The 25,682-nt window shown below is 45.4% G+C and overlaps 1 protein-coding gene across 2 annotated transcripts in view; it reads left to right on the top strand.

Annotated features, from left to right (window-relative positions):
* Lrrk1 (leucine rich repeat kinase 1) overlaps positions 1–25,682 on the top strand; it is a 162,207-nt gene that overhangs the window by 104,237 nt on the left and 32,288 nt on the right. For both annotated transcript variants that reach the window (XM_046435941.2, XM_046435951.2), the window contains 14 exons: positions 3,711–3,937; positions 4,906–5,033; positions 5,130–5,293; positions 6,155–6,292; positions 7,469–7,581; positions 8,877–8,953; positions 14,145–14,274; positions 14,871–14,983; positions 15,440–15,654; positions 17,712–17,876; positions 18,399–18,571; positions 19,664–19,784; positions 20,004–20,163; positions 21,322–21,598. In XM_046435941.2, the coding sequence (XP_046291897.1) occupies positions 3,711–3,937; positions 4,906–5,033; positions 5,130–5,293; positions 6,155–6,292; positions 7,469–7,581; positions 8,877–8,953; positions 14,145–14,274; positions 14,871–14,983; positions 15,440–15,654; positions 17,712–17,876; positions 18,399–18,571; positions 19,664–19,784; positions 20,004–20,163; positions 21,322–21,598 (2,201 nt within the window). The remainder of the gene's footprint in view (positions 1–3,710; positions 3,938–4,905; positions 5,034–5,129; positions 5,294–6,154; positions 6,293–7,468; positions 7,582–8,876; positions 8,954–14,144; positions 14,275–14,870; positions 14,984–15,439; positions 15,655–17,711; positions 17,877–18,398; positions 18,572–19,663; positions 19,785–20,003; positions 20,164–21,321; positions 21,599–25,682) is intronic.

Below are 25,682 nucleotides of genomic sequence, written 5' to 3'. Positions count from 1 at the left end.
GTTCATCCAGGTTCTGATTGGCTAGGCCGCCTGTCAGAGCAGGGAAGATGACCTATGGTTTGAGTTAGTGCAGCACAGATTCAGTGGGGGAATTAATATAGGAGAAGTTGAGCTGGATGAAGCCTGAGAAAGTGTCCACCTCCCCCTGCAAGCTGCGCAGATCTCATGAAGTTAGTTAAGCAAACTGAGGTTGAGCCCTGCTCCTTATGCAGTTCAAGGCTGGACCTCCAGGTCAGGAGACATGGAAATGTAAGGAGGTTAACACTGTATCGTGGTACACAGAGCAACCTCGGTACTTGTCTCCCAAGGATGTCTAGTTCATCTGTGTCACATTTAGCTCATGTCACAGTAACATTCAAATTCTTTCCTGTTGTTTTGTTTATTCTCATTGTCTTGCAAATTTTTATTTGTAAGACTTTCCACAGACACCTAAAATCTGTTGTCAAAGTTAAAAACAAAAACCAGTTTCCTGGTTGGTTTTGAAACCTCCTTTTCATCTTGCATTTGGTTGCTGTTTTAAGTTTGTGTCCAAATTGTTTGATGTGTAACAATCACCATGGCCATACAGAGGGAGTGGAAGAAGTTGGAATGCAATCTGGACACCTTGGTTTGGCGTCCAGCTGTCTGGCCCCAACTCCCAGGACCTAGGTATGTCTCTGTGAGCTCAGGATGGAGACAGCGAGGCCCTGTAGAAGGCTTTCTTTGACTTGGCTTTGCAAAGACTGCCTGGTGACCTTCCTCTCAGCCTGTTGCTGCGTTGATCACAGGCTTACCCCAAGACTCCCCAGTGAGGGGAGCCCACAGTGCTTTGCAGACCAGCAGCCAGAAAATACCCTGGGTCCAAAAGTGACTTGGACATCATCTGACCCAAACCACTTATTTAATAGATTAAAACCAACAATACCAAAGTAAAGGGTGGTGCAGTTAGGAATTAATGAAAGGTTAAGAAGAACACAATGTGCTGAGTTTGAATTGGGCATCAGAACGCACTCATGGTAAATGTAGAGCTGTGTCAGATCAATGGGCTGAGAAGCAGTGTCACTCCAGCAGTGACAAGCACACCTAACACCCAGATCTTGGTTTCTCAATTCCATTTTCCACTAAAGGGAATCAGGACTGGTTCCAGGCATTGGACTTGGACAGCATAAGAAACTAGAACAAGTCATTTTGCTTGGGAGTAAGGAAGCACCCAGAAACTGATAGGGCTATGTTAAAGGAACACAAAAGCCACCTAGATGGGACTCCCTCTGGAAAATTGGGGACAACTTAGACATCAAAAGAAATAATGATCATGATGCTTTGAATTTTTTAAAGGGATCTATGAGTCCAGAATGACATTTAAATGTGATGGAGGAATACTCTTGTGCACAGAAGAATGCCAAGCAATAAAGGTAGAAACAGACATCATTTAGGGGAAAAAAAAATCACAGCTTTGCAACCACCGTTGTATTAATTGATTCAGAGCAAGAGTGACAATATTAAATCCACTGGGTGCAATGATGTAGGAGCAAGAGTATTCACATAGTGTCAGAGAATCACAGATTGTATGTTAATCACAAAAGGTAAAATGAAAGAATGGACAGATACCATCTTAACCAGGGAATCCAACTTGGCAACAATAGTAAAATCACATGACATCTACTGCCCCCTGGTGGGAGTCAGTGGGAAGGACTCAACATTGTCTCCAAAGTGCTTCATCTAAATGAAGAAAACAATTGAGTAAATTCAGATTAGGCCATTATTCTATAAAGACAACTGGAATGGCTTGGAAAATGGCAATAACAATGTCAAAAAGGCATGAGAACTCTTCCAGATTGAAGAAAAATAATTGGACATGACAAGTAAATACAGTGTGTGGTTCTTGATGGGACCCAGGATCAGGACACAAGTAGTTATAGAAAACATTTCTTGGATAACTGAGAATATTCGAACATGAACTATTGTCTTGATAATATTGGTGTGATGTTTCTTGAAAATTATATGCTCATATACTAAAATATCATTGTTCTTCATAAATAACGTGCTGAAGATTTAGGGGTGAAGTGTTATGGTGTATTGTTTCCTTACAAATGATTCAGCAAGCAGTAAGGTGTGTGTGTGGGTGTGGATGTGTTTGTAGAGAAGAGAAAAAGCAAATGTGACAATATATTAACAATTCGTGAATATAGTTTTTAAATTTTTTTCAAACTTAACATAAAAGGGAAGAAAGACTGGGGGACGGGGTTGGGGGGCCGGGACTGGAGCCTGATCATTCCTTTGGTTCAGACCAGAGCTTGAAGGAGTATGTATGGATCCAGCCTTTCTGGATTTGGCTACGATAAAGGCAAGTACACACCGCCATCTAGTGGCCATCTAAGAACACCTCTGCTGCTGCCAGATTTTGAAAGCCAATTTATCCCACATCATTGGTACTTTTCCCACAGTCCCTGCGGGTTCTTAAATTTCCCATTTGCAAAGCACTAATTTTTGTTTATATTTCTGCTCCTTTAATTTTCCGTTACGGATTTCCAGTTGCTTTGGAGAAGCAAGCCAAAAAGCAGATTTCCTCTCCTCAGAGACCTAATTGAGCCCCAAATTCTTTGATAATCAAAAAGGAAAAGTCTGCTCATATGTGTTTAACCAGATCCCTTTTGCCACCCCACACCAGCAAACCACTGGACTTCCTGACTTCCTCTTATGGAAATAAATGAAGACCAACCAAATGAGGAAAGCCTTCACTCTGGGCTGACCACATTCAGGGTATCCGTCTCTGTCACTTGCATGTGGCAGTCTTAAAGTAGGAGAGGAATAGGAAAGCAACAAAGGGCAGGTCTCTCCTATGTGGCTGGTGGGAGTGGGGGGTGCCTATTCCTTGAAAGGCTGAGGCTGCTCACAAGAAGCAGGACATACTGTAGGATTGGTTAGGGAGCATATTTTAGTTTTTCTGATTGGTTGTAAGTCCAAAGCAGGAAAAAAAATTAGGGAAGTTATCATTTATTGATAAAGTCTTAGCCATTCTGGACTAATTATCATAGAAATTATTGTTTAGTTCACCAGACTGGCATATCTGCATATCTGACTTGCAGCCAGCTAGCTTTCTGGGCTATTTATTATAGCTACAGAGGTTGGTTTCCTGGGCAGGTTCCTGTGGATTTGGGTCAGAGTTCTGTTTTCATATATGGTGTCACCACGGATCATTTGTATATTCAGTCTCTCACTTTGGAAGCAGTCAGTCCACAAAGCATGCAACGTGGTCTGGCACAGTGAGGGTGGCTGCAGAAGACAGCTGCCCTAATCATGGGAAAGAGAGCCCTGAAAGGACTCAGAAAGCCAGGTTGGGGTCCTTAACCTGCATATCCAATCTGGGAGAGGCTCCTCTATGCCTCAGTGGCCTCCTTTGCACACAGTTCCTGCCATGCTTCTGCCCTGACTGGGACCAGCCCCTTAAGGGTTGGCTCTGAGTCCACTGGCGCCCCCTGGAGGCTGGAGAGTGAGTTGATGTAACCATGCAACTACCTGTAGGTTGCAGGTGCGGATCAGAACAGATATGCCTCTGGTGCGGGCCACCATGGCAGGTACTGGGAGACAAGATGGACATAGTCCCAGCATCTCAGGACTGTGTCTGGGATGGGCACACAGACTCGCCCTTGAAGGAATCCTGCTTCATTCCACACCTGCATTGGTCCTGGTCTCACCACTTGACTGTGCTCTTCCTTTTTCTCTAACACCAGGCACTTCGTGTGAAGTGGTCCCATCTTAGGTTGCCCTGGGTGGATCTCGACTGGCTCATAGACATCTCTTGCCAGATCACGGAGCTCGATCTTTCTGCCAACTGCCTGGCTTCCCTCCCCTCAGTCATTCCCTGGGGACTCATCAACCTCAGGAAGCTGAATCTCTCAGACAACCACCTGGGAGAGCTGCCTGGCGTGCAGTCATCAGATGAAATCATCTGTTCCAGGTGCGCGCTGGTTGTCACCACTGTCCTCCTGCAGGGGCTCCCTGGTTGTATTTTGTGGTTTTGAAAACAGAAACTCTGTCTAAAATGAGAGCAGGAGGTTGTAGCTATGGTTATACAAGCTATAGGGCACAAGGGAACAAGTTCCTGGCCCCTGTGCAGGTGAACACAGAAAGGTCTAGAGAGGTGATCTGGCTCAAGGTATACAGCTCACTCAAGGCTGCACAGAACTGCTTGACCAAGACAGGCATCTCGATCCTGCACAGGATGATGGGCAGAAGCTTCCTGAACTAGTGGATGATTTCACTCCTCCCAGAGAAAGTGGAAAGGACCTCAGAGAAAGGGTCAAAACCATAGGACTTTAACATCAAATGGACAGTGTGGGTCACTGTCTGGAGGACTTGGAGAAGGCTGAGCCTTTCTCCTGAGGTTGCATGGAAAGGGGAAGGTTTACACTTAATTAATTCCTTTAGGATACCTACCTGCAAGACCTCAGATTTAAGCTGGTTGCCAAAGCTGAGTCTCTAAAGTAAGAGAAAAGGATGTTGGAAAGAGCTTGGGGTCGGCATATGGACCTCACAAGTGAGCTTTGAACATCACAAACTTAAAGAGCCAGGGCCATGCAGCAAAGTCCTTAAGATGGGCAGATGGATGGCTCTGCAAGGGTCCAAAAGATTAAAAGCCCTGCTCCGTGGTCTTCAGCTGTCAGGACACCATCTCACTTTGCTGTCAATGCCTGGGAAAGGTTTTAATCCCTGTTAGTCAGCAGGACTAAGGTTCATAAAGGAAAGATTTGATTTTCCTTTATGCCAAGGCTGGTAACAGTTACTCATGTGCACTACCTTTCCAGCATGCTCTCTAACCATGTGCAAGGAGAAAAAGAAAAAAGTACACCTTGTTTCTGGAGAAATATGTAAAGTGGTGTTTTGTTCTTTCTTCTTCTGCCTTGACTTTTTCTTCCCCAACCACAGGCTGCTTGAAATTGACATTTCCAGCAACAAGTTGTCCCACCTCCCACCCGGGTTCTTGCACCTCTCAAGACTTCAAAAACTGACAGCTTCCAAAAATTACTTAGAGAAATTGTTTGAAGAAGAAAGTGGTATGTTTTATCATCAGTGACCTGATATAATTAAGTCATTTTTTTTTTCCTGACAGGGATATTTTTAACCAACTCATGCTTTTTCTTCCCCTCTAGCCACTAACTGGATTGGTCTTCGGAAGCTACAGGAACTCGATCTGTCTGACAATAAATTGACAGAGCTCCCCGCCCTTTTCCTGCACTCTTTCAAGTCACTCAGTTGTCTGAATGTCTCCAGAAACAACCTGAAGGCATTTCCAGAGCCCTGGGCCTGCCCTTTGGTTAGTATCCCAGCAAAAATCGTGAAAGCCACAGTCAACTCTGCATGTCATGGGATCCTCACAGAAAGTTCGTTCTCTCACTTCATCTTCTTGGTGGCCACCGTGGGTATGAGGACTGTCGCCAGCATGTTGTAGCTGAGTGATGCTGACACTTAGCATTGCAGCAAGCCAAAGTGTCTCAGGCCAGCAGCTCACCTGTAAGGCAGCCCTCTTGGCTCTGGGTGTCAAAGCTGCACAGTGACACCCCCAGAGCTTTCCAGAGCAGCAGCTTGCATCCTGGCAGAGGAGGATAGTTCTGCCCACAAAGGGAGGTTCAGTTCTCTTGCAACCACTATAAAATAAGACCAAGAAACAATCTACATTCACCACGCTGCCAACTGAATGGTGTTTTTGTTTCTGGGGAATTTTTCTTATTAAAACAAATGGAACATGGAGTGGCATAAAGAATATTTGTGCTTTGGTACTATTGGTTTTAAACCAGGAAATTCTCCATCACTCGCATTAACATTTCTAGTCTGACCATATGTGTGTGGGAAAACAGCTTCTCTCGAGAGCATGGTTCTGAATTGTTCCATTATTTCCACGGACAATGGGCCGGATGTTCTGAAATGAAGGAGAAGGACTGTGAGCCACCTTCGTCTCCCCAGGAAACGCCGCCGTTCCCATCCCTTCCTTGGAGCAAGGGCAGGACAGTGAGGGCAAGGAGAGTTCATAGCCTCCTTCCCCACACTGCTCCGCATTTATTACAGAGCCCTATTATAATGGTCTTGTTTTTAACATCAAATTTGGAAGCCGTCTTATAGGCCCCATTGCATTGAGAAAGCTAATTAATATTCATTTTCTTTCTCATCAAACTCCTAGAAATGTTGTAAAGCATCCAAAAATGCCCTGGAATCCCTGCCAGACAAAATGGCTATCTTTTGGAAAAATCACCTCAAGGATGTGGATTTTTCAGAAAATGCACTGAAAGAAGTTCCCCTGGGACTTTTTCAGCTTGATGTAAGTCTAATAGCACTTTCTCGTTTTCAGCTTTGGTGAGAAAAATCACGCCAGCTTACAGTGAAATCTATGTGATTTTCCTGAGACAAATCAGGCGGGGGAAAGTGAAGGAAAAGTTCAGCTATCAAAAATACACATGGTCAGGAGCAAAGATGGGAAGGTGGGGAGAACGTGTCCATGGGTACAGCTGTGCTAGGGTCGCGGGAGGATGAGGTTGTTTCCCTGTGTTAGCTTTCCATTACTGGAACAAATATTGGAGATAACCAACTTGTAATGAAAAAAGGTTTCTTTGGACTCACAGTTTTTGAGGTTCCAGTGCATAATTGGTTGGCCCTTTTGCTTTGGAGCCCGTAGTGAGGTGGCACATTGCGTGAGGGAGCTTGTGGTGGGGCGAAGCCACTCTCCTCGTGGTTGATACTCAAAAGGAAGAAAAAGAAGAAGGAGGTAGGGTCCCACTATCCTCTCCAAGGACACACCCTCAGTGACCAGAAGACCTCCCTTGTAGGCCCTACCTCTGTTTTGTTTTTTTTAATATTTTTAGTTATAGATGGACACAGTGCCATTATTTTATTTATTTTTATGTGGTGCTGAGGATTGAACCCCATGCCTCACATGTGCTAGGCAAGTGCTTTACCACTGAGCTGCAATCCCAGCCCAGGCCTACCCTGTAAGAGCTCCACTGCCTCACAATGGCACATGGACTTGAGTCTGATCCTTTAACACATGAACCTGTGGGAGTCATTCCAGATCCAACCTACAGCACTCCCAAAGTCCAGCATGGAGGCCCAGGGTGCTCAGCACCATGCTGCTTCCCCAGAGGTGATCCTGTGTGCTTCAGGCTAGGCGCTCCTCCAAGGAGAGGTCCACCACTTATGGTGACTCTTAGAAATCCTTAACCCTGGAAGGTGCTTGGACTCCTTTCATTCTGTGACAGTTGATCTCACTGATTTCCAGGGAAGCTCTTCCATGCATACGTTGTTTCATCTTCTCTGTTTGATATAATTTCATGAGTTTTCAGAGACTCTCCAGCCCTGTATAGTTGGGATCCTTGTAAAAGTGGCTACAGCCATTTGGCTGAGTTTTGTAGGGGAACTGACTTGGCTTTTCTCTTTGGACTACCCTCCCATTTTGTATTTGACCCCCACCTTTGCTTATCTCTCGCCCATTCTCTCTCAGGCCCTCATGTTCCTGAGGTTGCAGGGAAACCAGCTGGTAGCACTGCCACCTCAAGAGAAGTGGACTTGCAGACAACTCAAAACTCTAGACCTCTCCAGAAACCAACTTGGCAAGTAAGCAGGGGCTCTCTACACCCCTAAAGGTGCATGTGGCTACCGTTAAGCAAACCCAGGGATGGCGCCTGTGTCCATCCGTTAGGGCTGCCATACCACAGGCCTGGGCCTTAAACCACACAGTGAGTTGTTCGCAGTGCTGGAGCATGGAAGTCCAAGCTCAAGGTGCCAGGGTTGGTTTCTCCCTGTGCCTCTCTCCTTGGCATATAGATGCCATCTTGTCCCTAGGTTCGCAGATGGTCTTCCTTCTGTGTGTCAGTATCCAAATCTATGAGCCATTTTGGATCATAGGGCCCCATCCTAATAAACTTGTTTTAGCATTCTTGCCTCTTTAAAGATCCTACATTTTGAATATCCTTTATTCAAAGTCATTGGGTCTTTCAGATTCTGGATGTTTTTCAGACTTGGAATATTTGCATTTACATAATGAGATGCCTGAGGGGTAACCCAAGTTGAATTACAAAATTCATTTATGTTTCTTATACACATCATCTGAGGGCAATCTTTCCAAAGTCTTTAGTATGCCTATGTTTTGACTTCAACCCATCATATGAAGTCAGGTGTGGAATTTTCCACTTGGGACAGCATGTTAGCGCTCACCGAGTTAGAATTTTGGAGCAATTTGGATTTCAGACTTTTGGATGAGGGATGTTCAACCTTCATCTCCAAATCCAGTCATGTTGTAAAGTTTTTAGGGTTAGGACTCCAACATATGAATTCCAGAGGACACAATTCAGCTCGTAACAGCGACTCCATTTCCTAGACAAGCTTGTCTCTCACTTCAACCTCAATTGTAATCCAAAAGACAAAGGCCTTTGCTGACCACTGTGTTTACTGGGTGAAGAAATGTAACCACCCCAACACTTTCCAGTAAAAGGTAAAAAGTGGGGGGTGAACTTAACCTGCTCTTTGGGCCCTGGAGAGCAGCCTTCTGGGTCACTTGCTGAAGGTCACTTCTTCAGCATCTCAACAGAACATAGACCCCGGGCAGGGAGTGGGGCGCGTAATGTACAGCCCCTGGAATGTGCCAGGCTCAGCACACAAACACTCACACCTGCCTTCATGGAACCGAGAATGGAAACCGCTAGTCATGCTGGGGTTAGATCATCCTTTCTAAACACCTTTCCCAAAAGCCCTTGAGCTCCATGTCTGTACATTAGCTGCAAGGAGCCTAGACACCTGCTGCCAGAATTTCCTGCCTTCTCCATGGACCAGTATATAGTCTCAACCAAGATACTAATGGGTTTGTTTCGCCATCCTTAAATTTTGATTCTTCTTGTACCCTCCTCCCACAGAAATGAAGATGGACTTAAAACAAAGCGTATTTCCTTTTTCACCACCAGAGGCCGCCAGCGTTCAGGAACTGAGGCAGGTGGGTGCTGGCCAAGAGATATGGTGTACTGAGACCAGAGGGGTAGGCGGGGTCCCTGCTCCACCAAGTGGAGGAATCGCCTCATCATGGGCTTTACCCTTCAGTGCCCTGTTGGAATGCCAGAGATGACCATGGCTGAAAAATCCGCAGATGAACAGTGCCTGTTTCTCATTTCATGTGTGTGCCATGCCGGTGTCCTGAAGCCCTGTTTCCTGTTTGGAGTCCAGGGATGCTGGTAGCCATCTACTGCATGCTGAGCATGCCCTAGATAGGTTACAAAGATAAGATATGGGCTGCAGTTCTCCTTTCTGGGCATGAGGAAACCAAGCCTTTCAGGGTGTCTTAGTAGCTCCGGCTACCATAACAAAATACATAGCCTGGATCACTTACACCACACACATTTATTTTCTCACCATTCTGGAGGCTGGACATCTGAGGTTGGGGTTCTAGCATGGCAGGTTCTGGTGAATCAGGTCTCTCTTCTTGACTTGCAAACAGCCACCTCCTCACTCTGTACTCATATGGTGAAGAGGGTAGGGGGAGAAAGACAGAGACTCTGGACTGTCTTCCAGCTCTTATAAAAATTTTAATTCCATCCTAGGATCCTGATAACCTTATCTAAACCTAATTGCTTCCCAAAAACCCATCTCCAAATTCCATCCCATTGTGGGTCGGAGCTTCCACATATGCCTTTGGAGGACATGCTCCAGTCTGTAGCACAAGTGTTGACTGATTTCCCAGCTCAAGTGGCAGAGAGAGATTTCAGCCCAGGATGGTGGAAGTCCAGTCCTGGAGCTGGGAGACCAGTGCTATTAAGTCCTTCCTGCCATACTGTAGTATCTTGCAATATCCACTGGGGCCTACAGCCACCTTTGGTCCCACAGGCTGAGGCTAGTCTGAGATTGTGGAAGAGCATGTGGTCTTCCCCAACACATCAGAAACAGAACTTTGCCTGGAGTTTTTGTACTGATCACCCAACAAGGCCAGGTTAGCACAAAATATTTGTAGGGAAAGTTCTTGTCCTCTTCCATGAGGTGCAGGGGGAAGGTGTGGACTCGTGATAAACAGTCATCCTTCCTTTTTAACCTCAAAGCCAAGACATTTTATGTTTTCTACACCTATTCTTTTTGATACATTTTTCTTTTTAATCAACATAATAACTGAAATGGCTCAGTATGCCATTTCAGTACTTGTATATAATGGGTAATGATCGGATCAGGGTAATTGGCATATCCATACCACCAACATTCATTTCTCTGTGATGGGAACATTCAGAATCCTCTCTACTAGCAATTCAAACTGTACGATTAATTGTTGTCAACTATAGCTATCCTACTGTGCTGTAGAACATTATATGTCATTCCTCCTGTGGGCACCCCATTACTGCTAACCATCCTATGTCAATCCTTCCTTCTCCACACCCTTCCCAGACTCTGGTAATCACTTTTCTGTTCTCTACTTCAGTGAGATCAACTTTTTTTTTAATCAAAGCTAAGATTTCTAAAGCCAGTTACACTCAGAAATATCCCTCAGGGTGCTATCTCCTAAAACAAGAACCAATATTTAGGTAATTTTAAAATGTAATGTAAATTTCTCCTTCAGTTTCATAGATTGATATTCACAAGTACAAATGGTGTGAGGTGGAATTGGCCAGAAAGACCAGGACACATTTGCAGGAGGTGAACTAAATGGTCTGTTGCTCTGTTGCACTTTTTGGTGGGCTGGTGTGTATGTATGTACACATGGTATGCAAACAGGTCAGTCACACATAAGTATGTGTGTTTATGTATGATCAAAAAAGAAAAATGTTCTCAGCAGAAAAGATAAGAGAGTCCAAAATAGATTTAAGTAAATCCAGTCAGCTGACTGTGTCTGTAGGTTCCACATCTGCAGGTTCAAGCCAGTCATGGGTTGAAAATATTAGGAAAAAAAATCACATCTGTCCTGAAAACATACAGATCTTTTCCTTGTCATTATCCCATAAACAATACAATATAAAAATTATTTACCTAATATTTTCATTGCATTAGAAATTACCAGTAGTCTAAAGGTGACACAGTCAACAGGAGGATGTATGTGGGCCCTATGCAGATGCCACACCATCACCATTTATATAAGAGACTTGAACATCTGCAGATGTTGGCATCAGAAGACAAGTCCTGAATCAATACCACTGAGGGACAACTGTGAAGGATGTTAATATATGATAAAGGTAGCATTTCAATTTAATGGAAAAGAATATTTGTTGTTTTAATAAATAGTGTTGGTATAACTGCCTAATTGGAAGAAGAAAATCCACACTAGATTCCCTACCTTACATTAACCAAAATCATGTGCATGTGGATAACAGATCTAAGTGAAAAAGGAAAAAAGCAAAATGACATTAAAGAGAACATACGTATAATATAGGGGTGATGAAGACCTTCAAAAGCTAGCCGGGAAGTCAGAAATTATTTTTTTTAAATATATATTTGGCTTTGTAAAAATTGAAAAGTAAAAGGTATTATAAACAAAGTCATCTTTCAAACAGGATGAAAAGAAACATTTACAACAGAAATTATTGCAACACAAATTGGCATATGTCCCTAATATAGAAAGAATGCTTACCAATTGATTAAAAAAAAATCCCAATAAGCAAAAGAAAAAAAAATGGGGGAAAAAATGAAGCAACAGATAGAAGCAGTTTGCACAACTGCCAGGAGACAGATGAAAAGATCCTTCACCACACTAATAGAGGATTGCAATTATGAATTTCATAACTGGTCCCTTTTAAATGAAGGGCCTTAGGACATCAGAAATTGAGTGCAGGCTGGGAAGAAAAGAAAACAAACACCATCTTCTCGTTGATGCCAAGTGGGGTGATGGGCATGAAAAGAGGATCTGGGATGGATCTTGATCCTGCAAGCCACATGTGGGTTGAGCCCTGTGTGTTAGAAGGTACCTAACTGGAGTTTAGAAGTGCAGAATCCCTTCTAGGGGACTTTGACTCAGTGGAACCATCCACTCCCTTGGGAAAATGCCAGACAGGAAGTTCCCAGTACACATGGCAAGTTCCATAGGAACATGCATCCATTCTGATGAAATTGGCTTTGCCGGTGACCCATAAGAGCTTGTCTGAGGACCGGGGCGAAGAGGCCACACCCCCAGGAGGTTTCCTGGCCAAGGTGGGTCATGGCTTTGGCAAATGACAAAGGCCTCTTGATTTTTTCAATTTCTTCTAGAAGATTGAACTTGAGTGAAAATAAGGCGGAGGGCGGGGGCAGGGTGGCTTGTGAACCCTTTTTCTCAGTAGGGCTATTGTCTCAGGGATGTTGACCCTGGGGTAAAGAATTATCTATAAAAGACAACTTGTTTGCAGATGGACAGTGAAATTCCAGAGATTTACGTACATTCAAGTGGTCATATTTTTGCAGTAGCCTTGTCCAAAAATAATTTGGATGGCCGTTTTTACGGTAAAATTCAGACCAGCAGAGTCATAAATAACTTATGAATAAATAATTACAGTTCATAAATACCTCGAGCCATGCTCTTGCCAGCCCCGTTTCCATAGTTCTCCACGCTGGGCCAGGAGGTGTGTGGCAGGTGCTGCTCCGTCTGGGACAGCAGCTCCTCACTCCACCCATCCATTCCTTAAAAAGGCTTCATAAACACAGGGGGAAGCCTTTAGAATTGGAAAGCCCAGAGGCCAGGTGTTCAGAATGTTCCCTTTCTCTGGGAAGAAAGCAAATCTTTCTCTTGATGGATGTTCTTCCGTGAAAAATGTGAATTAATGCAGGCTGACATTGATCATCCCTTTTCCTTGAAGAGGAAAAAAAAGAAGCAGCAGCAGCCTTTTTGAACATCTTCCTATGGAACGAGGTCTAGTACAAAGTCATCTTTAAATGTCTGTTGCAACTGTATTTCCACGGGGCCCCTGCAGTGAGTCTCATTGGCATTATAGCCAGCTGGGTACATTTCCCAGACCTCAAGCTTGGTATGCCACAGTCCTCTCTTCCAGAATGTTCTCTGAGGTCAGGTTGTCCCATTACTATTGATACTACAGCTCCACGTGTGGAGAAACACCAGAGCTTGGGGTTGGGGGTGGGGGGAATCAAAGGCAACCAAACAAGGCTTCAGCCCAACAAAAGAATTCTAGCTTCTTCATCTTCTGCATCTGGCTGGGAACCAAGGGAGAGGACTTTGAGGCACTCCTTTTATCTTGAATTCCCTAAGCTCCCAGAGAGGATGAAGACACTTCAGAGATTTTGCAGAAATCTAAACCTCTGATTCCCATTAGTGTCCTTTTCCAAGCTCTCTCCCTTCCCCCACTGCACGTTTTTGCTCAATGCAAACACTCCGGTACCTTGGAAACGGCAGATTTGACGTGATTTTAATGGTAATTTCATAATTAGCCTAATTAATGAAGTCCCTTGAATACTAAAGGGTTGGCCTGCTTTTCAGTGCCATCTTAGGCAACATAAAGACTTAACCCACAGTATTATTTTTTAGTTAACTAGCTTTTTTTTTAATTGAAGAAATAATACAAGTATAGTTGAAAACAGAATTTTCAAACAGTACCAAAGGGCATGGTTTGAACAGTCAATCCTCTAATAAGACCCTTCCTCCAGAGACAATTGTGGAAATTTTTTGTTGCTAACAACTGTGTTTTCATCTGTAACATTCATGCATATGCATTTGTGCATGTGTGGTATATGTGCATGCATATAACACACACTGTGAGTGTATGTGTGTGTGCATGTCTGCAGATATTTTCTGACACAGTAATAAGCCTTCTAGAAACCTGGTTCTGCATCTTGCTTTTTCAATTCATCACTGGCTATTGAGTATCACTTCAGACCTACACACGTGAACTGCCCCATGCTTTGTAATAGTTGCATATTATTCCATTATTCACTAAACCAACTCCATGTGGACATGTGGCAATAAAGGGCACATAGGTTGTCCTCTCTCTGTTGTTGCAAGCAGCATGCCACCAAGCATCCTTGTTGCCACATCTTCGCCACACATGCATGCAAGGATGTCTGTGGAATGAGAATTGCCTTACTGGAGAGATGAGCATTGTACTCTGAAGGGTTTGCCACAAAGCCCTCTGCAGCTTGTATTGGTTTACATACCCACCTGGCCTCCATGCTGTCATGGTCCAAAATTATTTTAAAAATACACAACGGTCTGCTTTGTCTTGTCTTCACAGCGTGTGTGCTGGAATTCCCGGCCTTCCTGAGTGAGTCTTTGGAAGTCCTTTGTCTGAATGACAACCACCTTGACGCAGTCCCTCCATCTGTTTGCCTGCTGAAGAGCTTGTCAGAGCTCTACTTGGGAAAGTAAGTGCATGGTGAAAGAAGTCTGCTGGCTCTGCCTCCAGGGAAGCTGTCAGTAGAGGCAGTAGTGGGGTTTTCAGAAGTGGGCATGGGCCAGAGGTGGGGCAGAGTGAGAAGGATATCTGCTTCAGCTGCTTTACTTGGGCTGTCACGAGGACCACTCCATCCTACGTCCTTGTTCTTCCGCAGCACCCACTGTGTACTGGACACTGCTGGAGCTTTTAGGCAGTGTGTAAAATTTGATAAAAATATGAAATACTATATTAATATTGAAGATGTGTTGCCTTTCCTAGAGGAGGCAGTAATTCTCTTGATGGCAATGTAATTGGAAGATAAGAGAGGGGAATTGGAGGAGGGCATCCAGCTCTAAGCTGCAGGGACTTGGACTTGCAAAAGACAGCACTGCCCTTTCTACCACTGAGCATCCGGGAAGAAAGGCTTTGGACTTGGTACTCAAATGGGTTACCTGAAATCAGGGCCTGATTTACAGGGCTTGGGGTGGAGGCCAGTGGTTGCCTCCTCAGGCTGCAGAGGCTGATGGGAGCTGCATGTGCATGCGTGTATGCGTGTGTGCACACATATGTGTATTCTTTCCTCAGCAACCCTGGCCTCCGAGAGCTCCCTCCTGAGCTGGGACAGCTGGGCAACCTATGGCAACTGGACACTGAAGACCTGAGCATCAGCAATGTGCCTGCAGAGATCAGAAAGGAAGGTAGGACTTCAATATCCTGTCCCCAGAGCATCACTTCCTTGTCACCCTTGAAAAAAAAAATAATAACCCAGGTCCACCTGCTAGGTTCTAGAGGTGGAAACAGTGAATGACTCACAGGGTCCAGCTCCAGCTTCAGGATTTGGAAGATGCTATGGAACTGTCCCTAGAGCAATAGTTACCATGGGTCATTATATTGAGAGTGGCCAGGCAGTAAAGCTGTGACCTTTTAGGCAGCAAGGACATTGTCCCTAGATTCTTAACGTTGACTCGTCATCATTGGGGTGAATGGTATGGCACCCTGTCTCCACCAGATCCAATCATCTTCTTTAACCATCCCCCTAGAACACATGAGAAACGTCCCCTCCCAACAGGACTTAGTTTCTTCCTAAGAGATGTGAGCATGTTCCCTTTATATGTTAGCAGTGATGTCCACTCTCCTTTCATGACGTTGCACAGGTCCCAAAGCAATGCTGTCTTTCCTGCGTGCTCAGCTGCGGAAAGCAGAGAAATGCAAGCTGATGAAGATGATCATCGTGGGTCCACCGCGCCAGGGCAAGTCCACCCTCCTGGAGATCTTACAGACGGGCAGGGTCCCCCAGGTGGCGTACAGTGAGGCCACCATCCGGACCACCAAGTGGGAGCTCCAGAGGCCAGCAGGCTCCAAAGCTAAGGTCAAGGATGGTCGGCGTGCAGTATCCGTGTGGGTGGGAGGAACATTCATGAAGGCCCTTCTTTCTTCCCAAAGAGCCCAGGGTTTCTCAGCTGTCCAAGGCCCAGGATGTTTGCAGGGGGCATTATGTGATGTTCCAAACCAGCTCTATCAAAAGCAGCAGCAAGTCACTTCTTGATGGGAACTTGTAGTTTCTCTCCTCTAATTAAGCTGAGGCTCTGGGCAGTGAGTCTTAACCTTGGCTGTCCATTAGATTCCTTTGGGGGACTTGTAAAGACACCAGTACTCAAGCTTTGCTACTTCCTGGCCCCAGAGATTAGATTCAAATTATCTGGGTTGGGGTTCTCCCAGGGCTGAGAACAAAGTACCCCTGCAGGCAGTGAAACACCCCAGCATTTGTCTTTTCTCTAATGAGGAAGCTTAGATAAAGCACACCTAAAATGAATGCTCTATCCCTCATGATCTCTGCCTTTCACCCCAAGATCTGAAAAGTTCTATTTAAAATAAAGCCCTCACTGAACCTATTCATCATCCCTTTTTTCCATTTAGTACCAGGCAAATGGAAATGAACATTTTCTTGCTCTTGAAAGAGAAAAAAGAACTTGTTGGATATGGTGGGGGTGGGTGGGGGCTCTCCCTCCCCGGGACATAGCACCAGGCAGTTGGCTCTTTTCTGTGCTCAGGTTAGGAACAGTGTCAGCCTCAGCTGCTGCCTGTGTTTTTCTGCTATCCCGTGGTGACCAGGAATCCAAGGCGCAAGGAGTTTTCCCTATGAAAAACTGAAGGGCCATGTCCAGATGTGGCATGATTTCGTCCAGAGTCCCCACAGAGCCAGCTGAAGATGGGTCTCACTGTAAACATCTTTCCTGATAAAGGAAACCCAGTTCAAGAAATGAGGCATTTAAGGTGAATGTACCTTCAAACACAGACTCAGAAACCAGCCCACTTGAGAATGGGCTGGGCTGTCGTTCAGTGGTAGAGAGTGTGTGTAAGGTGTGTGAGACCCTGAGTTCAGCCCCCAGCTTGGAAAAACAAAGAGTAGAGTCCCGTCTGTTATGATCAGAACAATCAGATAATTAATATTAGGCCCACCCAGTACACCCCAGCAAGGAATCTAGTTAATACCCATCCAAAGGGTCTCCAAAATAACCAGGATCTTCCACATTCTTTGGCTCTGACTTTTTAACAATGACTCAGTCTCATTTCCATCCAGCTGTTCTTTAGCAAATGGCCATCCAAGGCCTAAGGGGTGAATTTATATTATTTTTCCTGTGCACATCCTTCCTGCCATCATGAAACTCCCCCTCCTTTAACTGAAGGACAGCCTCTGGCTCTGTGAGTGCTGAGCTCAGTCACTCTGTGTGTGGCTGACCTTCAGCTGGTGGAGAACAGCTGTCCGTTTTCATTGTTATGCAAAATCAGGTCAGCGTGCTGTCTGTCTTCGAGGCCAAAGCACTGCCTCGCAGAGACTCCTTGCTACAGCCTGCTGCTGCCTTAGCTTCTCAGGCCAGCTGTGACCTCATTCCACAATAGAGAAACCACCGCTTACACAGCCTTTCCCAGCATCCAACAGCCCCTCTGGTGTTGGGTTCCCACATCAGGGGAGTTTCCCATCCTCCTTGGTGGGCGCCACCCTCTGACCTACACAGTTTGGGGGCCACCCTCTGAACAGAGGGAGCTTAAACCTTGATGAGGACCAGGAGATCAGAGCGGGGGCATCCTCCCACCAAATGTCTCCTAAGTCTGCAGCTGTGACAGAGCCAGCGTAATGCCCTGCAGTGTTTCCCAGACACCCCAGCCACGGGGGCCTGTCTGGCCCTGCTCTGTTAGCAAGAGGCAGAAACCCCCAAGAGCCCACCCTGACGCAACTGTGCCTCTTTCCCTCGCCTGGCTTACTGATTCCAAAGAGACATGATAGGAGGTCTAGAACTTTCCCATGGTTATGTCTTCTTCAGACATGACCCCAAATACAGAATTCAAAGTTCAGTTTTCTCAATGTGGTTTCCTAAGACCATGGTCTCTAAAATGCCTCCCTGCGGTGGCTTGTTGCTCAAGTAGGTTGAGTCCGTGGAATTCAACGTCTGGGACATCGGGGGCCCCGCCAGCATGGCTACCGTCAACCAGTGCTTCTTCACGGACAAGGCCCTATACGTGGTGGTCTGGAACCTGGCGCTGGGAGAGGAAGCCGTGGCCAATCTCCAGTTCTGGCTGCTTAACATCGAGGTGAGGAGATGCCAGGCCTTCTCTCTGATTCCCAGTTCTCGGAGCATTACTGGGGTCCTGCCACTCCTCTGAAGCATCCCCTGTACTGAGAAAAAAAAAAAAAAAAGGATAGTGTTAGGAAAACCACCTTGCTTTCACAGAAGGCCCCAGCATCATGGTCCTGAAGGGTGGGGTGCTCTTGTAATTTTCTTGTTAACCTTTAATTCAAGAGCCCCCATCCCAGAGTGTGAAAGAAGAGCTGAGCTTCTTCCCAGCCCTAAAGGTGAGGCAGGCCTGATGCCAGTTCACAGCCTTAGGCAGTCAGGGAATATCTGGAGGATCAGAAATCCCTCACCATAGGCTGAACTAACTCAGCACCCTCCGCATGGAGAAGGTCATAGGGTACCTCAGATAATTCTCAATGCCTAACAGGCCCTCAAGGGAATAGGCGGCAGGATGGTGACGGCAGCTCACCTGAACACCTGTTTCCCATCCTTGTTCATGAATGGAGATGGCTCTCAACCGTGGGGTCCTCTGTCACAGGCCAAGGCCCCAAATGCTGTGGTGCTGGTGGTTGGAACACACCTGGACTTAATTGAAGCCAAGTTCCGAGTGGAGAGAATCGCAACGCTGCGTGCCTATGTGTTGGCACTATGCCGCTCGCCCTCCGGGTCCAGAGCCACAGGCTTCCCAGACATCACTTTCAAACACTTACAGTGAGTGTCCCTCATCCTTGTGCTTGCTCCTGCTTCTGTGTGCTCTGGTGGCCGATGTGTCCATCTTCCTTGGGACCTGCCTGCAGAAGGCTCTTGATGCTTGGATGGGCTCCTCAGGTAGCCGGTGGCAGCTCAGCAGACCAGCCCTGGGCAGGGTGAGAATCCTCTAGATATCTAGAGGGAAGGGCTTGGAGATGCCTCTCTGTACTTCCTTTCTGTGTCCTCCCCTCCCCACTATGGCCAGTAACGAGAGTGCATGGTTCCCATGTCACTAAGAGACGTGAACTTGGACACTACCCCTCCCATTTGCAGATCATTGATCAAAGACAGACCCCGGAGGAGCGAGGTCCCACTTCTCCTGTTGAGTCTTAGTGGTCCTGACAGCTGCACATTTGGGGATGGGGGAAGGAAGGAGCTGCTGAGTGTGAGGAGGGGTGGGCCAGGCGGGTTGGATCCATCGCTCTGGGCTTATCACTAACATCCTGTCGATGGACTCTCATGACAGCCTGCAGTTTACAGGGGCTGTTTTGTCCACTTAGAAGACATGTAACTGAGGCTTAATGAATTAAGTGAGGGCCCCCTGATAAGAATAAAACATGCATTGGTGTAATTGCACTGGTGGTTCTTGGGTTCCCTCTGGGTGAAGTACCATGGATGCTGGTATGTGAGTCAGTCTGCAGACCTGAGAGCCTGGTTCTCAGGATCAGGCTTTTGGGGACTCCTGGGATGGCCTTGAGATAGCCCTGGAGGGTCTGCAATAATAGGAGCGCTGGCTCTGGTTAAGAGCCCTGGGTCCAGCCTGAGTCTGCTCCTTCCCAGCTGTGTCCAGGGGTTCACATCATATCTCTGTACCCCACTTTCCTCCTCTGTAAATGGGCATGCTGGGAAGACAGACCAAAGTGATGTATTGAGGGGTACCCAGCATGGTGCTTCGCACAGAGTAAAGCCTCCTTAAACTTCCTGTGTCACCTTTAATGAGTTTTCCACCCTTGCCAGTGTTCAGGATAAATCTTTTGGGAAAACAAAGACGCTAAGTGCTTCGCAGAGAGGGGTGGCATGGTGATTAAGCTGGGATTATTTTTGCACACACAGCGAGATTTCCTGTAAGAGTCTGGAAGGCCAGGAAGGGCTGCGGCAGCTGATTTTCCATGTCACGTGCAACATGAAGGACGTGGGCAGCACCATCGGCTGCCAGCGACTAGCAGGGAGGCTGGTGGGTACCCCCTCACTCAGTTAAACCACAGGGTTGCTTCCTGCTGTTGGGGATCGGGACACTTCTCTCTCTATGTTGTAAAACATGCATCTGAGTTTAAGGATCCAGGGTTCCAGGTGGGACAGGGGAGGTGGAGGGACAGAGGGTCCTGAATCCTCAGGACTGAGAGGGAGAAGCTGTAGCACACCCTGGGACCAGCCTCGTCCACTTGTCCTCCAGGTCCCTAGGAGCTACCTCAGCCTGCAGGAGGCCGTGCTGGCAGAGCAGCAGCGCCGCAGCCTTGGCGACGACGTGCAATACCTGACGGACAGGCAGCTGGAGCAGCTGGTGGAGCAGACACCTGGCAACGACATCAAAGACTATGAGGACCTGCAGTCTGGTGGGCCTAGGGGGTGGGCACCAGCATGGGAAACGCTGGGAGGCTGGGCAGAGGGCCAGGGTCACCAGGGAATGTGTGAGAAACACAACCACCTGTACTTGATAGTTCTAGCTTGAACCTCAGCACAGCAGGGAAACCAATGTTGAATGAGAGATTCCAAAACTCTGCCTGGTGTTCTCTTTCCCATCATCCCCCCCTACACATCTTCTTTTCTTGGACAGAGAGAACGTACATGGCTGCTCTATAACAGCATTATGTTGGCCATTGAGAACATAGCTCTGGCCATAGCCCCCGGAGCTGAAGTTTAGTAGGGAGACAAAGGTTAAATAGTTACAACCAGTTCTCATCATTCACGGTAGTTATAGACTATAAATTTACCTCAACCATTGAATTAGTGAATCCTGAACCATCGCTCCTGTGGAAAGATAGAATTAGGTTCTTTTGAGTCTCTGGCCACATTATCATCAACCTATCAATGCATAAGCTTGCTTTATGTGTGCTCCTGTTTAAGATGTCTTATGTAATATATACTGTTGATTCATTAACATGGAACCCATGGTCCACAGCACTAAAACTCATGCCTGAACAAAGCTTATCTAACTATGTGTTTTCTACGTAAAGTACATTGCAGCTTTCTGGTGCCCAGGAACACTACACAGCATTTCAACACTGGAATTGGGGGCCTTTGAAAACAACAAAATCACTAGCAGAAAGTACAAAAATTCAGAAAACATGGCACTAAATAGCCCACTAGATAGACACTCCTTTATGTTACCAGAGCTGCAGCTACAAGGCAGAACATCATTTGTTCAACCTCAGCTGGGAACATGCTCACCTGGGCGGGCAACTCAAACTTCCCCCAGCTCAGCCCATGTCTATCCATGTCTGAAAAAGTACCTCAAGTATTGTATTTTGGGGATACAAATTTTAGCAAGTAGGGCAATTTGCAAAGGCTGGATCTGAAAATAACAACTTGCTGTAGAAGCCCAGTTGGCCGTCAGCTCAGGATGCTGACGGTGCCACCAGGGAATGGAGCTCAGGTTCCCTGTCCCACCTGAGGGGCTCAGCATGTCAGTATTGGATTCTTCCCAGGAAAACTTAGTGCCTAGCTTCCCTTTCACCCCATCACCAACGCGGCTTCCTGCTCTCCTCCCGCAGCCATCAGCTTCCTCATAGAAACCGGCACGCTGCTGCACTTCCCGGACACCAGCCACGGCCTGAGGAACCTCTACTTCCTGGATCCCATTTGGTTATCTGAGTGTCTGCAGAGGATCTTCAACATTAAGGGCTCCAGGTCGGTGGCCAAGAACGGGGTGATCCGTGCAGAGGACCTCAGGATGTTGCTGGTGGGGACAGGCTTCACGCAGCAAACCGAGGAGCAGTACTTCCAGTTTCTGGCCAAGTTTGAGATCGCCTTGCCCGTCGCCAATGACAGGTGAGGCCACAGACCACCCTGTGCAGGTCTTGCTTCCTGGAGGAGGGAGTTGGGGTCTGGAGCCACTGATGGCCTGAACAAGACCTCCAGGGATTGGTGCCACTACCATCACTCCCAGGGACAGGCCAGCACCTGGTGATGACCTGCTGCATTATGTAGGGTATTGAGGCATAGGCACAGCTAACCCCCCAGCTGGTGGTTCCCTCCTGTGTAGGGAAGTTGAAAGAAATCGATTCATTGAAAAGATTTAGGAAAACATACAAGAATGGCATTAAAATTACTTGGAAGAGGGTTCAGTTTGGCAAGGGGTTTGGTGGCTTGGTTATATGGTGAGTAAAAATAACCAATGAGGATGTATTTCCTAATTAAACAGCCTGGCTTCAAAATGCAATCTAGTTTGATGAACTTATGGGAGCAACATTGTCACCTGCTCTGAGGGTTCCATCATCACAGGGCATCCCTTTGCCAAGTAGAGATATTCTGTGAAATGCCTCTTTTTGTGGACTCTTCCTGGGTCTGTGACATGAACAGGTCTCCCAGTCCTAAACCACAAGCAAAACAAAACCAAGTCTCCTCCTCCTTTTCCTTTTCCTCCTTCTCAGCAGCATCCTGCTCTTCCTCAAGGGCCACCCATTGACCTCCTGACTTGGTGCTGGTTGCCAAGAAAGCCAATGGGTGCCTTAGTTGCCCCTCCCTGTCTTCCACTAAAAGTAATCAGAACCTTGACCTCTGGTCAGCCTTCTTGCCGCAGTGACCCTGACAATTTCCTCTACTGCCACCAACCTCTTCCTGAGTAGAATCCTCCTCTGCACTTAGCCTGAGCCATCAAGTCAGCTGCCCTGCTCTTCTTGCACTTTGCAAAAAGAATCCCAGATTTCCTGCAAGTACCTCCCTCCAGAGCCTAATGCCTGAGCTTCCAAATGCTGCCACCTGGAAGAATCACATGGCACTCAGCTCAGCTTTCTCTCCTATGCTGTCTGGTCCCACTGAGAACATCCTCCACACTGCCCTTCTTGGAAACTGGAACTTATATGCTCAAGATTTCTTTCTGAATCCTTGACACCCACTCCTTACTCTACCCTTCTATTACATGGCCCTGCCACCCGTCAAGGAAGAAAGTCTGTTGACTGGACTTTTCCTAATTGTGCCACTCATATATTTCTCTTTTTAATTTGAGGTAAAACTTACAGTAGTCTCCTCTTATCCAAGGTTTTACTTTCCACTGCAGTCTGAAAATATGAAATGTAAAATTTCAGAAATAAGCAATTCCTTAGTTTTAAATTGCACACCATTTCAGTGATATGATGAAACTTTGTGCCATCCTGTTCCAACTCACCAGGAGCATGAATCGTTCCTTTGTCTACTGTATCCATTCTGTATAAACTATCCCCCTGCTAATCACTTATGTCTACTGTATCCATTCTATATAAGCTATCCCCCTGCTAATCTCTTAATAGCCATCTCAGTTATCAGATTGACTGTGGTGATGTAACCTTGCTTGTGATCACATAACCCTTATTTTATTTAAAAATGGCCCCAATGCATATAAGTAGTGATGCCAGCAATCATATGACCATTTTTGTGACATTTTTATGTGTCTGTTTTATCATTAATTGCTATTGTCAGTCTCTTGCTTTGCCAATTTTTCTGATTAAATTTTATGGTAGGTATGTATATATAGGAAAAAATATAGCATATATAGAATTTGGTACTAGTATCAGTTCCAGGCCTCCACTGCAGGTCTTATCCCCTGCAGAAAAGATGGGGACTACTGTGCTTACAGTGAAATGTACAGATCATCAACATCTGAAACAACCAGTTTTTACAAATGCATACAGCAGGTAACCAACTCCCCAGATCAAGATATACACAATTCAATCACCACAGAAAGTTCCCCCACATACTCTCCTGTCCTTATTAGCCATCACCATTGCTCTGATTCCATCACCAACACCTTCCTTTTTCTTGAATATCATAACTGGAAGAAATCATGCAATATGTTCTCCAAGTGGCACCTCCTGCTAAACATCATGTGCTGAGATGCGTCCAGGCTGATGTGGGAATCAGAAGTTTGTTCTTCGTTGTTGCTGAGTAGTATTCCGTGGTACAGCTTTAAAGCAGTGTATTTATTGCATTCACATGTCGGTGGATGTTGGGTTGTACCAGGTTTTGGCTACTATAAATAGAGCTGCTGTGTGTAGCCCTAAGTCTTTTTGGAGACATGTATTTTCATTTCTCTTAGGTAAATAGGAGGAGTGGAATTATTGGGTCATAAAGTGAATGAGTTAAGCTTAATTTTATAAGAAACTGCTCAATAATTACCTCAAGAGGTTGTATTTTTTAGTCACTTTATTACCTCTCTAACATTTGCTATCAGTCTTTCTAATTTTACCTGGTGGATATGAAATTGTATTTCCCTGTAGTTTTACTTTGCATTTTCTTCATAACTAATGAACTTTAACACCTTTTACAAATTTGTTGGCCCTTCATATAGTATATTTTTGTGTGAGGTATCTGTTCAAGTTTTGTCTATTTTATAATTAGAATGTTAGCCTTATTCTTGTTTACTTGTAGTTCTTTATATGTCCTGGATTCAAGTTCTTTCCCAAATACATGATTTGCAAACTCTTTTCCCTATCTGTGACTTGTTTATATATATATATATACACACACACACACACACACACACACACACACTGTGGGGACACATATATATACTTGCTTATAACAAGATCTTGACAATTCTTATTCTAGAAGCTTTATAGCTTAGCTTTTACTTTAAGGCCTATAATCCATGTCAAATTGATTTTTGAATATGGTGTGAAGCAAGGACCAAGATTCACATTTTTCTATATGTTTATCCAGTTGTTCTGGAATCGTTTATTGAAAATATTTCCATTTTCCCCTCATTGAATTACCTTGGTTCATTTATCAAAACTCGGCCTTGCAGGTTTAGTTCCAGACTCTACTTTGTTCTACTAATCTTTGTTCCTATCCTTGTACCAGTAACAAGCTACACTGATTATGGTGGCTTCAGGGTAAGCCTTGAAATCAGATAATGTACACCCTCTGTGTTCACTTTCTGTTACACATTTCTGTAACAAGTAACGTGAACTTGGTGACATAAAATAATCATACATGTATTCTCTTACAGTTCTGGAGGCCAGAAGTCCATTATCAGTTCCACTGGTCCAAAAGCAAGGTATCTCAAGGCCAGTGCTCCCTCTGCAGGCTCTAGGGGAAAGTCTATTTCCTTGTCTTTTCCAGCTTCTAAAGCTGCATTCTTTTGCTCAAGGCCCCTTCTTCCATGCACACTTGTAATTGTCATGTCTTTGTAATGAATTAACCCTTTTATCATTATAAAGCTTTTCTACCTCTGGTAACGTCCTTTTCTTGAAGTCTATTTTTTTCTGAATCTAAAATGGCCAGTTTTTTCTTTCGTTTTATTTTAAATGGATTTTTTCCTTCATCCTTTTATTAGCTGCTTCTCTAGTTATTTATATTAAAAATGAGTCTCTTGCTATCAGCACATTATCAGACAGTCTCTGACTTTTAATAGGAATATTTCATTCATTTACATTTAATGTAATTAATTATATGGTTGTGTTTAAGCCTACTATCTTTTCATTTATTTTTATTTATTCCATCTGTTTTTGTTATTTTGTTCACTTTCTTCTACCTTTTTTTATATAATAAAATTGTTTTTAGTATTTTCATTCCCTCTGATGGCTATTTAGCTACTCTTCTTGGTATTGTGTTTAGTGGTTATACTAGGGATCATGTATCACCTGGGCTACTTCATGTCAGGATGCATCTTCCTGAACAGCTGAACTACAAAGCCCCCTATCCTGAGGTGGAACCCCAAGCAGTCCAGGCCTGGAGGGAGCACATGGGGATCAGACCTCTGGTGGCTTCCCAGTCTACAGGTGATGCTTGGACCTACAACAACTTGGTGCTCAAGGGCTCTTGTTCTAGTCTGATTCGTCCACTTCCAGGGTTTGATTCTGGTGTTGGTCACAAGGCAGCAGCTGGTCTCCTTAATCCACAGACGTTTGTTAGACACCTGCCATAGAATATATCACCC

Source organism: Marmota monax, unplaced genomic scaffold (assembly GCF_021218885.2).
Source record: "Marmota monax isolate L192 unplaced genomic scaffold, Marmota_monax_Labrador192_F-V1.1 WCK01_AAM20220418_F8-fsc00005, whole genome shotgun sequence".
Classification (NCBI taxonomy): Eukaryota; Metazoa; Chordata; class Mammalia; order Rodentia; family Sciuridae; genus Marmota; species Marmota monax.
The sequence above is the reverse complement of the archived record's forward strand: the minus strand, read 5'-3'. Positions and strand labels throughout refer to the sequence as shown.